Source organism: Ctenocephalides felis, unplaced genomic scaffold (assembly GCF_003426905.1).
Source record: "Ctenocephalides felis isolate EL2017-DRISC unplaced genomic scaffold, ASM342690v1 CF-g0.4_SCAFFOLD_01170, whole genome shotgun sequence".
In the NCBI taxonomy this organism is placed as follows: domain Eukaryota; kingdom Metazoa; phylum Arthropoda; class Insecta; order Siphonaptera; family Pulicidae; genus Ctenocephalides; species Ctenocephalides felis.
The window spans coordinates 19,136,903-19,152,224 of record NW_020537324.1 but is presented as its reverse complement, the minus strand read 5'-3'; the positions used below and the strand labels follow the sequence as shown (position 1 = coordinate 19,152,224).

Here is a 15,322-nt window from a genome sequence, read left to right as displayed (position 1 = left end):
TAACAGACGCAAACACGTTCTTTATGCTTAACATTGTCACAAGTAAATTTAATTGTGCGAAAATAAATAAAAAATAAAAAATAAATAATATATATATATATATATATATATATATATATATATATATACAGTTATATATGTAGGTATACATAATTTGTAGCACGAGATGTATTGCAAATTTCTAGTCACTATCATTAGTTATTACATATGCAATCGGTAAGACGTTGGCACATAAAAGTTTTCTCCGATTTTCTAATGTAATGTTGTTCGTTTCGCGTTTTATCACTTAATTAATGAGAATAATACAGTTCGAAATGTTTTAACGCCGTTGCAAATGTTATAGCGTGTAAGCTAAGAAGAATGCTTAATTATGATCTGCGAGATGAGTAGTAGTCTCTTGCAAATAAAAAAAGTTGAACGTTGGCGTAATGATCCTTTGCCGTGCACCATGCTTATATTATATATAACCATTTTAGTATCTGTATTTAAATAGACTGTTAAATTAATATTTATGGATCAAGCTTTTATTATCGGCAACACAATACGCCGATAATAAAAGCATACAATTAATAATGGTTTAATATGGTCTTGTTGGATATTTGTTTTCATCAGACGCCGACTCATTATCTGTCATAAATTTTCATTGAACGCAAGGTCGTTTTCTTTGCGGTGTATATTAAATTAAATGACGATCATATCCTGGTAGCGCGAATGCAAAAGAAATTCAATGGCGGGCTGATTGCTCAAATAACTCACCGGGGACAAAGAAAAACATTAATGGCCCCACGGAGCGCCTTACATCGGGTACCATAACAATGCAACGTCATGTGCTCCACCAATTATTTCACGCTTCATCGCGCACTATGTAATCACCAATGCTGCAACGAATCACAAGATTCTGTGACAATTTCGTACCGATAGTTATTCTTGCTGTTTTTGTTCGACGTGTATTACAAGCTTTCCGTTACAGTGTATTACGTGCATTATTATTTGCGAAGACTCATCACAAGGAACAATCAACGAGTAAATCGGTGATAATTGAAAATAATTCGCGTTTGTACGCAGAAATAACCGAGAACCCTTGCACATTCTCAAATTAAAGTGAATTTGTCCAATTTGTCGATCCGACTAAAATGGTTGAATGTGAAGATTTAAAATTGAACTGTGGTTATCCAACGACAATACTTTCAAGTGTGAAAGCTTGGGGTCTTCGCAAGTCATTAGCACCACCCACAGATTCGCCAACCGAAGATAATACAAAATAATGTGTGGAGAAAATAAATGGTTCCCACCCACGACACAGAGAGCGCCGCTAATGATCAGAACGTACTGCGACTTCCAATGGTACAAAAAAACGCATTTGCCACCTTGTCGCGTCAACATCAATATTCCCACGAATGCAACTTTGTTTTCAGATAACTTTCTTTTATAATTCATATCTTTGCGTGCATGAATTAATTTATTAATGATTTCATTTGATTGACTCAAATCGATAAATGGGTATATAAAGTATCATATGTTCTAATTTTAAAATTTGCGAAAAAGTAATTATAAATAAGTTATGAAAAATTGTGCAACAATATCTTCAATTCTCGCTTCAAATCAGAGCTGAGAATCATTATTAATGAATAAATCAAATATCAAATTATAGAATGCATAAAATCTCTACAATTTTTACAAATACAGAAATGAAAATCTACGATCAAAATTAATTAGATGCACTCTCTACATGCTCATTATTATTGAAACGCTATGCTTTTTTAGGAAAAAGGAAATGAGAAGTAACACAATACAATGCAATAATTTATAAAGTATAGGTTTACTAATATGATTTACTAATCATAAATCTCTCATTATCAAAAAGTAGGGCAATGGGCAAATGCAATGAACCTATATCTGAGTAATTAAGAGCGGGTGTGAATCGCAAGAATTCAGCCAGTTTCCAAATGGTTTTGCAAGGCACGGCTCTGAATTGTATTCATGCATATTTATTACCTTATACACTTGTATTGGGGAGTAGTTTTAAGTATGTAGACTTAATTTATGCATGTAGTGTAATTATTATCTGAGACATATAGAGGGGAATATATGCCAGAGTGTATCGGCAGGGGCGTATCAAATGTGTTTGATAATAGATACAGCAATATTGTTGAATTGCATTGAAATGAATGTCAATAAAAATAATAACAAAATAGTTTATCAGCGCATTCATTAGAATCGCAAATCTATAGTCATCATTTGACATTCGCGCTTTAAGTGCGCAACATATGATTCATAAACTTATATTTTATGTTGATTTTATTTGCATAATATATATAAACAGTGCAAGCAAACACGTATAAATTATTAATTTATCGATGAAATGCGATCCCCAAAGCGCGAACCAGCAAAACAAATGGAAAGTCATCTAAAAACCAATTCAGAAAAGATAAGAATACAAAACATAGTTAGCCTAATGAAGTCATATATGTGTTGACTATTTCACAACCTTTGACATAGGCTATCGCTTTTATTATTTATTAGCTACAATTAGAAATGAATATTAAGTGAATCGCATCATTGACTTATTTTCATGAAGCAAATTCTATTATCACAGTCGTCTATATTTAGATAATGTCGTGGCGCCTGTGGTTTAATTTATCAGTGATTATAATCTGATTTATTGATAATTATATGTAGTAAGATTATGAATAATAAATAACGATAATACGTGTCTGTAAGTTATATAGATCATATGCTTGACATGTGCATTCAGAGTACATTGTTTTTTTATTATGCTTTTTAGTCGTGTAGAAACTTGATGGCCTCTAATTTTATTAAAACATTTATAAAATCGCGGATATTTTTATCTAACAATCATTTCTTTCTTCGCTAATTAAACAAATTAATATAAAGTTAGTTATGTTTGTTTGGTATTAATGCAAGGAATATGAGAATAAATTAGCATTCAACTTAAACCTTTTGTTAAACGCATACATCAAGCGTTGCACATCACAAATGTATAATATATGTATGTATTAGTATCAAAACTGTATTGTATTCTGAGACTCTCGTACAAAAAAAAGGATCAAAACCGAAAGATATATTGCCGATAAAATTATATAAAAGGTATAATCATGCGAGAAAAGTACTGTGATCGGCTTAATAACTCGGATTATATCGTAATAAAAGTAAGTACGCATATAAAAATGAGAAGCAAGATTTTAAAATATATTATTACTAACAAATTACAGGCGTCCGTAGATCAAATCGAGATATCAAGTAAAATTTAACAATGAAAAATAACTAACTAAAACGCAAAATGTATAATAAAGCACATCGTTTTTGCATTTATTACCGAGCTTGAGAGTTAATCGACTTCTGAAGTTGACTGAAAATTTGTGAAAGCACAAAAATATATCTGCTGTCGATTGCCTATGCACAGACATTTATAGACGGCGGCGCACTAATAAATATTTACTGGATCTGAATTGCGCTTAACATGAAATTCGCTGCACAAGCTACTTTCTACTTGAGGTAATTAAAATAAATATTAAAGTAATAATTGCATGACTCAGTGTTACCAGGAAATGCTACATATTTGAGGAATCATTCAGAAAGTAATAATTTTAGAGTATTTTACAATTTTACTCTATTTTACAAAAAGAGTGATAATAATATCTCTTAGGAATTTGAAAAGCAATCCCAGTAATTAGTATTACCTAGTAGGTAATTCTTTAACTTAGCTTTATAAGCAGAGGTGGGCTATTCTCTGTCTAATATGATGATGCTCCGAAGGACAATTTTTACTTGAAATCATCTATTAAATCTATAATTTCAACTGGAAACTGATATCACTAAAGCTGGTTATCAATGAGACGGGAATAGATCATGGAACCTGTGATCGCAACACCAAGCTCTTACCACAGAGCCACGGAGAAACATCAGATACATATGATATCTTACTCTTTGATAACAGCATAATTGTGAAATCATTAGTTTAGCATACGTATCATTAAAATCACGCAAGGAAGATCTTAAATGTACCGTTGCTCTAAAGAAATATTATAAATTCAAATAAATAAGAACATTTATAAGCTTCATGTGCGATAAATTATGAGATTTTTATCGTTTCAAAGAAACTTTGCATACTGCATCTGTAGACAGTATGACGACACGTGTTTATGACGATGAGTTGATAATTTCAGCAGAAAATATTGGAATATCTTTGATTGGATGGAAATGAAACGTTTATCTTTGTTTAGAGAAAATTCCTAAGAGTCCCATGATGTGAGGCACCAATTATGCATGCGTTCAGTTATTCTAATTCGCATATGCATCTATTCTATGCAATGCGATGCACTTGCGTTTCTATAATTAAGCGGCTACTCGATGCCGCGTCGTATGTTGACCTCGATCACCCGAATGCATCTACGTTCGCTCAATGCATTTCATTTAAATTGGGATATAAATAATCTATCATTCCAAAGACGTAATGAAACTTTCACCCTTTCCATTATACAATAACTGAGTATAAAAAATATATCTTCCCGCAATATAATGTAAGGAGCAAGTGGAAATACAGCCTGTTCAAAGTACATGTAGTATTTTTCAAAATGTATGATTCTAACCCCAAATAAATATTTTCAATGGATTGAAAATGCAATCAACTTTTGAATTATAAATGCAAGAAAATTTATGCCAGTGATAATAATATTAGCATAGGCATAGATTATGAACCACATACCTTTTACTCCGAAAGGTTAAAAGCCGCACTACTACTGACGGCAAAGCAAAAGTAAATGTAAAGTAAAAACTAGTGGGGTTATGGTATCGTGCCTTAAGGCAAATTGCTGGAACTTTCCGTACCGTAACGAAATGTTCGAGGAATAAATAATATTATAAGAATTAAAAAAATAAATAAGAATTATATAAACTGAATTGCAAAGTTGAAATTATTTGTTTAAAGTATATTAGAACTATAGTCAGAATTAAAAATAAAATCTGAATTATTTTCGATATACAAAAAATTTTTTTTTTTGAAAAACACACACACACACACATCCATTTTTTCTGAGGTATGCCAAAATGTTCAGAAACCTTCAAAACGTCGAGAAATGTAAAAATTTTCAATTTCGATTTTCGGCCCATTACAATAACTTACCCTACGGAAAGTTAATAAAGCTCGCAGCTAATTCTAATCAACGCAGTTCTTCATTTTTATTTGTAAAAGTATTGTTTATATGATTAATTAATAAGTAATTTTTATATTATCAAAAACATCAATCGATCTTATCTTAAATAAATATTTATTTCTTACAGCTAGATACTTGTGCATGTATTGTTAACTAGAGTTGTTGTAACGAGTGATTCTTAAAGCTCATTATAATATTGTTAATATTATCAAGTCACTGTCAGCTGATTTCATACCTATAATAGCTGTCAAGTTTTTTTTATTCTAAGCATTTTTAGTGAGCATCGCAACAAGCGATTGTGCCAAGTAAGTCTATGACTCTTAGCTAATTGTTCGCGTCACGTTGAGCGATAAAAAAAGTGCACACTTTTGCCATTAAGCGACTCAAGAAACGAACTGGTAATGAAAGACTATATTAAATTAATTAAATATTTGCTGTAATAATTATATAATAATATATAATAGAAGGAGCTATTACTGGAACCTTCATATGCCACCTTTTGTAATTGTCAAAAAAATTCAGCTTAAGGGGCACAACTAGTGTAAACGCCTAAAAAAAAGGTGATTTTTGGGAGTTCATCATATTAAAAAAACTACTTTGTCAATCATTTCAAAATTTTAGGAATATATTTATACATGTTTTAATTTTAATGTAAAATTTTTGAAAAAATAAATATTTTTCTTTCTTCACTGCAGTGATTCCGACCTTCTACGTGGATGAAATTTAAAAAATAATTCTCGTTAAACTAGATTATATTGTCTGTAAAATGAACTACGATAAAGAAAAAAAATAAAAAATTAACAAAATGACGGCGTTTTTTTAAAAAAAAGTCCAATTTTACCCAAAATTTTGGTCGTTTTTGAACTGCCAAAATTCGATTTTTGATCCGATCAGAAAATTGATAGTTCATTTTACGGAGAAATATATATAGAAGATGTAAAAAAAATGATAGTGATCGGATCATTTGTTTTTGAGTAATCGCTGCAGCAAATTCGGAAAATGCTGTTTCGAGAAAAACGCGTTTAAAGATTAAATGATCGTTATACTATATACTATATATAAACTCTTTAAATGGCTGTAACTCAAAAACTATTTAAGATATCGATTTCAAATTTTGGTATGTTATTTTTAAATGTAACCTATTGAAATATGGAAAAATTTAAAATTCGATTTTTCGAAAATTTCACACTAGTTGTGCCCCTTAATGTACTTTGTGTAGAATGCTATAATAAATAAATAAAAAAAGCAAAATGTGTAAACGGTTATCCTTCACGCGCCATCTTCATTTGCAAATTTTAGCTTAATGTAGTTAATAAATAAAAAGACACTAAAATTGCTTAGATCGGAAAACCTCTGGCACAAAACTTCAATTATTAACTTCAGATAAAACATGATTTTTACATATAATTTTGCTAAAAGCTGATGCTCCAAAATTATAGTCTATAAAATTTCATTTATACTCAAGATTGTGAATGCAAAAAGGAAACATACCCAGTAAATTAAATATCCATTAAATGTCCATTTTCACTTGAAAATATAATTCAAAAATATGTTTCCAATTAAAAATAAGCTCTGCGGTGTGAAATGGCAATGGGAAATCTCTAACAATATTCTACCCTGAATCGAGTTGGAGTTTAACCCAGCTCAAGGGTAGTACTATCCATCATTATAAATGAAAACAGATAAGATTAGAAATTAAAAAAGGTGCAATATCAGCAATATTATTTAATCTTGCATATTTGATAATTATTTTTAAGATTCCAATTAATAGCTTTTTCGTCTTGGTAAGTAGAGATCAGGTGAATCTACCAGTGGCGGACCAGTTTCTGATGTTGATTAATAAGGCGAAAATGATATTGAACGCTTTCGATAAAACAGAAATCGAAGCTGGCGGGGTCGTCTGGTCGGGAATGACAACAGAACACCCATCCACGTCACAGAGATAATGAAGCCGTGCGCGTCTCCCTGAGGCACCGATGCCTTTGCACATTATATTATTTATACCAGAACTGGATCAACGACGTATTCAAAATACTGGTTATGATATTAATGACTGAATGCCGCGACTTCGCAGCGGCACGGTACCGACAGTTTATTGCATATATTTAACATTGTCATTGATAATGCGGGGACCATCGGATGTGGCGGATATTAAAATTATTAATTCTATTTAAAAGAAAAAACTAAAGCAACAATCTTCAGCAAGAGAGAATCTGCTCTGAAAACCCACGGAAAATCAATTCAGAATTTAACAAATAAATGATATATTCATGTCTTTCTCATTTTTCGAACTTAGAACTTTACTACGAGTTAAATTCCCTCAGCCAAGTGTTGGTAACCAAGGACGTGCGAAGGACCATGTATATTTACCTTCTATCGTCACGCTTTGTTTTCAAAACACACGCACCATCTAAAATCATAACTTCTTCAGAAGCCAAAGAACATCCATAAGAAAATGCGAACGCTGTTGCACCTGGCTGCGTTTCAAATCACAACTTGTTGTTTCTGAGCGGCAATTCGACGCGCGAAAAATTTGCCAACACATTTTATTACGTTATGCATAAATCATTTTTCGAATAAAGTATTTTAGGATTTTTTTAACGATTTCGGGCCGGCAACCGGAATCTTAAAAAATTAATTCAAATGGACATAGTCACAATGTTTTATTATAAAAATCAATTTTGTTGTAGTATATATGGTTTTGCTAAAGTTTTATTTACCGGTAATTAATATTATTTGTAACTATATAATTTTTTTGCCATTCAATATAATATAACAAAAATTCAATATAGTAAAAGTGAAATGTACATTAAAATTACCATTAATGATATTAACTTAAATAAATTAACTAAAATAATAAATAATTAAAATAATTAACTAATAAATATTATTTATTTTTTAAAATTATTAAAGTTTCACTTGTACAAAAACAATATCTCTTTGTTTGTTTCCCATAGAATGAGTCTAGACTTGTGTGAATTTTTCTATTTATAAGCGGAATATAAAATAATCAATCCTTCAACCGTCTTCCTGTAATATATAACGTAATGTAAACATAATTTCTTCGTGCCAAATTTAACGCCTCAGTTTATACAAATCTTTCATCTATTAAATGGAATAAATGCCACGATTGCCAAAAATACTTTATGAAAATTGTAATAATTCTTAAAATGTTTTCTATTGAAATAACGCCGAAGTCAACTTTTGATTTTTAACAGGTACTCAGTGGTTGTTTGAAGAAATATAAAGGCTTATTAAATTATTACATGTTTGTTAAACAGGTAAAGCTCAAGATAAAATTATAGGAATCCTACTAGCGCAAAATCTCTTCTGCAAAATTCCGTATCTTGGGATTTCCCAACACCTGGCCTATGTACCTTCGACTCCTCGAACCTATGAGAGGTAGCAGAAGGCAGGCAAAAATGATTGCTGTTCGCAAAAAGGGCATCTCTAGTAATTCGGGAACAATATGAAACAAATATACAAAACGATTGTATAGTTATTGCGTGCATATAAAATTGCAGAGAAGGAATTAAAGTCATAGCCATCTGGTACACTGGGGAAATCCGATTTTTTCCGGCCTTACATTAGTCACAAAGCCAAAAGATCTTTAGAACGTGCCTTTTAACAGGTTAATAAATATAAAGAAACATTATTATCTCCAAGCATAACTGATAAAATTAGAATTACTCGAGGTCTTATTATAAATTATAATCTACAATTCTTAGAATACGATGTACCTAATCATAAAGAAACCGATTTCAAAACCAAGGAAAGCAATTAAAACTTATTTAGATGTTAGGGATAGATGTTTATTAAACATAACATACTTTAAAACGCGGATGTTTACACATGTAGCGGGATTTAAAAGCCACTAAACACATTCCAAATATAGATATTTTAGGAGGCGCATACATACATGCGCATGCATCATAAAAAATATATTGATATCTGTAAATTAGATGTTTAATTTTTAATGTTTACTCAGATAAACTGGTAAAGTTACCGCGCAATGAGTGTAAGTAAAAAACCGACGTGGTATTAATCCAAACCAAATATTACTGATGAGAAAAGAACAAGTACGTGGAAACAAAACTATAATATAAAGTTTAAAATATTATTTAATATAAAAAATATTTGCATAAACAGTACTTTTGTGGCCAAATCGTATAAAAATTCGTAATATTATATCCGTCTTACACACTTGTGTAAGTGTGAGTAACTTGCGTCGTTTAAAAATAGCTGTAAGGCATTAGAACTTATTCAAAAACTGATAAAATACTTGTTTATTTGCATATAAATTTGGGTCCGTACGAGTATTAATGATTTGAATATAGATAAAATTTGTTTTAACGCAAATTTGTCTTACATTTGTAAGATATAAATAGAAATATCAATGTGGTAGATCGGCAATATCAAAGAGATTAGCAGATTCAAGATGTACGCGTTTGTAGAATTTTAAATTAAATTAAAATTGGACAAATGTTTATAATAATTTTCAACCAAAACCCTTAAGTGATTATTTTATATATATATATATATATATATATGCATTTATATATGTATGTAATTTCACATATCAGTTTACAATAATCACTTCAAGATAAGATAGTGATAACAATTTGTTGTTCGCTTTTTCAGGTGATTATATAACAACACTACAATATTATGGCTGCGTTATATTTAGCAACAATCGTTTAGATAATTCAATATTAATAATAGCTCCAGCTTAAAAATTCATAATTACTGATAAATTCAAGTTCAAATACGTACATACATTGAAAGCACATGATTAACACACAAACAAATTGTATCACTGTGCGCAATACGAAATTATATAGAAAATTGAAGGAACAAATGATTTTGAGAAATAATAAGAATAAGATCATTGTTAAAAAATAATTAAGCGTTAATTAAAATTAAAATTAATAACAATTATCAATCATTGGATATTAGAAACAGTAGAATTTAGTTAAAAACGCATCAAGAAAATCTAATGAACAAAAAAAAAAAAATTGCCAAAAATTCCTAGGAAAACGCTATTTTTCAGGCACATATATGACTAACATAGCTCTTATTAGAGCTTCTATTCTCGTACTAGACATATATGCCTGACATAGCTTATGCAGCACTTTTTAGCGTCAGGCACATATGACTGACATAACAATTAACTTGTTGATAATAATGTATCCAAACCAGTTGTTCAAAATATAATATTCTCTAATGTTATAACTTTTCCGTTCTTCCGATCGAAATAGCCCATCGTGAAGTAAACAAAGACCAAAAAAACAATGCGTGTCGCACGCTGTCTAATAAGTTGGGCAAACATAAAGTGCTATTTACACGAACATTAAAAACTAAAAATGTGTCGGGTTCCAACGACAAAAAAATGGAAGAAATATATAACAATGTGAAGAATGCTTTATTAGAATTTTCTGTTTTACGACAGAATGGAGCACAAATAGCTATGAGGACAGCAAACGCAAATATTTATTAAATTCGTTAATTAACGGAGATTTTGCTAATGTTTTAGTTTTATTACTGATATCGGATGAGTGACATGTACGGCATAAAAACAGCCTTATACCATATATTACCGGCGGTTGTCGTCGCATCCAGAGATTGGTATGTGACAAAACCGCTCGCGGTTCTGTAAAGGTACAATTTATCATTATGGCTTGTTCACAATCCATAATACACCACTCGACTGTCGAGAGTCACAAGTTAAAAGTCAACTTACGTCACCGGCGATGCGATGTAGATCAGTCACGTTCTTCGAACATTTATTCAATTCCATAATTATTAATGCAATAAGACACGCGACATGTAATTATCGACGACTCTATATACATTAGAAACCTTATACCTTATACATTAGACTAAAATGTGACTCAAAATATTAGTTGTTATCTATAACGTTAACTTTGACGTGTGCTAAATTAGAAGCGGCTTACACGAATTGAGAAAAAAGTTTTTCTCAAAAAAAAAAAAAAAAAATCTCTCTATTCGCGAGTATTCAATAACATAATTCCTATTAAATACTCTATTAAATGTTCGAAAAATTTATTAAAGCATAATTTGATGTCTCTATTTATTTGTGAATAAAGTAAGTAAGTAATAAATTCGAAAATGCAACTATATCATACAAATTTTTAAAAAAAATTCTAGATTCGATACTTGAAAGGTAGTAGTGAAATACATCAATAGAGAAAATTGTTTTACACAAAAAAACTTTGTTACCTCATTCGCGAGGAGTTTTGAATAACATTATTCCAAATATACTCTATTAAGCATTTTATAAATAAAATTAAATAACTCGTTAAAACATTAATTTCGTTCTATAAAAATAATAGAGTTAAGTTAATTAAATTAAGCAATGCAATGAACTAAATTATACGAAAATTTAACAAAATTATTATCAAGTAAAAGAACAGGCTCATAGAATAAAGTAAATACCGTGTAATTTGTTAAAACATAATTGGATGTCTCTATAAAAATAATAGAATTTCAGAATAAAATTAAGAAATGCAACTATATAGAGAAATATTTACCAAATTTAATTTCAATTAAAAGTATCCGCTCATAGTCTCATAGAATAAAGAAATAGTCAAAAAAGTAGGCTTAGTCGCGGGTGCTCAATAATCATAACATTATTCATAATATACTCTATTATATCAAATATTACTAAATAATTTGTTAAAACATAATTTGATGTATCTATAAAAATAATAAAATTTAAAAATAAAATTGGGAATTTCAACTGTATTATACGAAAGTTTAAATAATTTCAAATAAAATTGTCAGAGAAATATCCTGATTGAATATTTATGAAGTTATAGTGAAAAAAATGTATGATAACTTATAATATTCATGATGGTTTTACTTATGCTATACATGATAGTTGTATTACTTTTACTATTGTTTTCCACAAACCTGCAGCTCTATGATTCTTCCTGAAACCATCCTCTTCCACCATGAGCGGAGATTGCCTTCTCGCCTGGACCCCATTTTCCAAAATAAGGATCAGTGTTAAAAACCACGTCAAAATCTGAATGACGGTGATCGCCGACTCAACAATATTTGTTGCCATGATGTCACCTTACACTTCAATTAACAACACACTTTTTTAATTGTTTTATCTTTGTATTGTTTTCTATAAGATTTAGTCGAGCACACTTGAGATTTCGCGTCAGCATAAAACTTGCACTTTAAAAACAACTAAACACTAACGAAGAAATTTGTCAACCGAACTATTTGAACACCATGTCATTGGATATAAACAAATTAAAAATCGTTATCGTGACGATGCGACATGTTAAAAAAATATACGAAACACTTTTTGAGCTCATCTGCGAGAAGCATTATGGAAAATAATTGACAGTTTTAGGTGATCAAATCGAAACTTCACAAGGGTGTGGAGAACCCAATTAAATTGAAAGATATCGCGCGGTTCGCTTAAAATCAGATAAAGTTATCAGGACGATCTCTTAAGATGCGTTCGCTTGCGAAGCGACTGTGATACTGGCTGAGCAGCCGATACCGGCCGCCTATATCCAGAGGAATACGCACTCTCCCGCCAGTTCCGCTAGCAGCGCGCGCAACTGGACTCTATGCACCTACAATTAGGTATAGGTATAGGTACTAGTTTACAGTTTCTCACCTTTTGAGAAAATTTGGTATATGATTCGGATTACAACTTGATTACTAACAATTAACGATGCCAAATTCAAGCTATTTCAAATTTAACATTATGAAAAATGATTTAAAATATTAAGTATTTAAATTTATTTTATCATGTAAATGTTTGATTAAGTTTTCAATCAGTTGCGGCTTATAGAACTAATTGATTTGCATTTTATAACTGGCTATAAGTTGTTCGATTTATTCTAAAATATAAGAAATACGATATATTTATTATGCAGAACTAACGTTTTATTTATATTCTCACATATCAAAGTATTGTAAATGTTACATTGTAACAAAGTACTTATTAACTTCCCGCAGGGTAGGTTATGGGTAATTTTCCAAAAATTCTAAATTAAAATGTTTGCATATCTTTACGTTTCAAAGATTTTTAAACATTTTAAACAGCATACATTAGAAAAAATGGATGTAGTATGTATGTACGTATGGACACAATTTTTCGTCGACGTTTCCGAGAGCATCGCTCAACCGATTTGAATGACAAATACAAGCAATTTCAAATCTAACTTTTTTAAAAAAATATTTAAAATCAATAAAATTAAATTTATTTTATCATATAAATATTTGATATTAAGTAGAACTAATTGATTTGCATTTTATAACTGGTTAGAAAATGATTAAGTTGTTCGATTGATTCTAAAATATAATAAATACAATATATTTATTATTCAGAACTAACGTATATTCTCACATTAAGTATTGTAAATATTACATTTTAACAAATTATTTATTAACTTCCCGCAGGGTAAGTTATAATAATTTTCCAAAAATTCAAAATTAAAATGTTTGCATATCTTTACGTTTCAAAGGTTTTTGAACATTTTGGCATGCCTTAGAAAAAATGGATGCAGTACGTATGTATGTATAAACATAATTTTTCGTCGGCGTTTTCGAGAGCACCGCTCAACCGATTTGAATGATTCGAAAAGCATGCGATTCCTTTTGATAAGGAGACGTGCTGATTAGTTTGCTGAGCAAAGAGTGCAAAAAATGAAAATTGTGTTTTTGAAATAACGGAGCTCCGATTTGAATGATTCAAATAACGTTTTACTTGTATTGACGTAATGAAGAATTGAATAAGATTTTGCAAAGACAGGTCCAGCGGTTTCGAAAATACAGAAAAAAAACTTTAAAAAATGCCATTTGGCAATCGAAAATAAAATATTTTGTAATTTAAACCAACCGATATAAATGGCTATCAAGAAATTTCAAAATTTTTAAAAACAAAAACAAATCAAATAACTTTAGTTTTCAAAAAAATTCTAAAAAAAAAAATAATTTTTCTTTTCTGAGCCTTTAAAAATGTTTATTTATGGTACGGAAAGTTCCAGCAATTTGTCTTATGGCACGATGCTATACACCACCAGTTTATTTTTTAGAGTGGAAAAATTAAAATAAATACCACGCACAAAATTGCAGAGAATATTTTCAGTGTGACTCTATATCTTATGATGATAAACATTCCTAGAATTGCAAATAATATTGTATTATTATTTTATAATGAATATAATTAACCTTAGGTAATTTAAATATATTATTATGACTTTAAAAAATTGCGATCCAGTCAATATTCAATTAACCGTTGCAATAGTAGAAATGACAATAAAAGCTTACGTGATTGATTTTATATGTGAAATGATTTGTAATCTGGCTGTAATGTTCATAAAGTCGGAGCCAGTTTCCGACGTTATTAGAAAGGCATTTGGCTGGTGTTATTTTAGTAGTCATGTTATGCTAGACATTACACTAATTGACATAACACAATTTATATATCCGCGAAAAATACTTAAAAAAATACTACAATACTTCAAATTGCTAAAAGGTGTACTCATTTATATAATTTTCGTAGCTATTTCTGTCATTATAGTGAAATAGTGTAAGAGATGAAATTCAGCCAAAATCAGTTCAATGACAGAATTAACTTTTTATCTGACGGGAATAAATGCATTATCCAATTAGTAGTAAACTTAATTAATATTTAAGTCCTTTTAACAAAATTTCGACTACCAATTTCAAACACATGGAAATCTAACTTTATAATCCATTTTAAGTAGCAAAAGTAGCAAAATTCACATAACCAATAATTTTTTCATAAAAGTTGACAATTAGAAAAATCAATTATATGCAATACTCTAAATAACTAACAAATATTACTCTTGATTTCAATATGGGTTGCTGGGTCTATAATTATTTCACTCGTGTAGGTACAAAATTGATTTTTAATTTCTATATAAATTCCAATTTCATTCATCAATTAGTTCATTCAGTAATTAGTTCGTTAATTTTAAGGTAACATTTGGAAAGAAACCCAATGGTACGCCTATTACCAAATAGGTCAGAAATAATCATCAGCATAGTTAGAATAAGTATTTATTTAACTTATCTCTGGTAAAATTGCTTTAGTTAACTTAATTTACTGTTTTATTTAGAATTTTTTACTGTTT

General features: G+C 29.8%; 1 protein-coding gene across 2 annotated transcripts in view; it reads right to left on the bottom strand.

Annotated features, from left to right (window-relative positions):
• Positions 1-12,645, bottom strand: part of LOC113366015 (dorsal-ventral patterning protein Sog) — a 51,778-nt gene extending 39,133 nt beyond the window's left edge. For both annotated transcript variants that reach the window (XM_026607561.1, XM_026607562.1), the window contains exon 1: positions 12,108-12,645. In XM_026607561.1, the coding sequence (XP_026463346.1) occupies positions 12,108-12,264 (157 nt within the window). In that variant the 5' untranslated portion in view covers positions 12,265-12,645. The remainder of the gene's footprint in view (positions 1-12,107) is intronic.
• Positions 12,646-15,322: the final 2,677 nt, after the last annotated feature.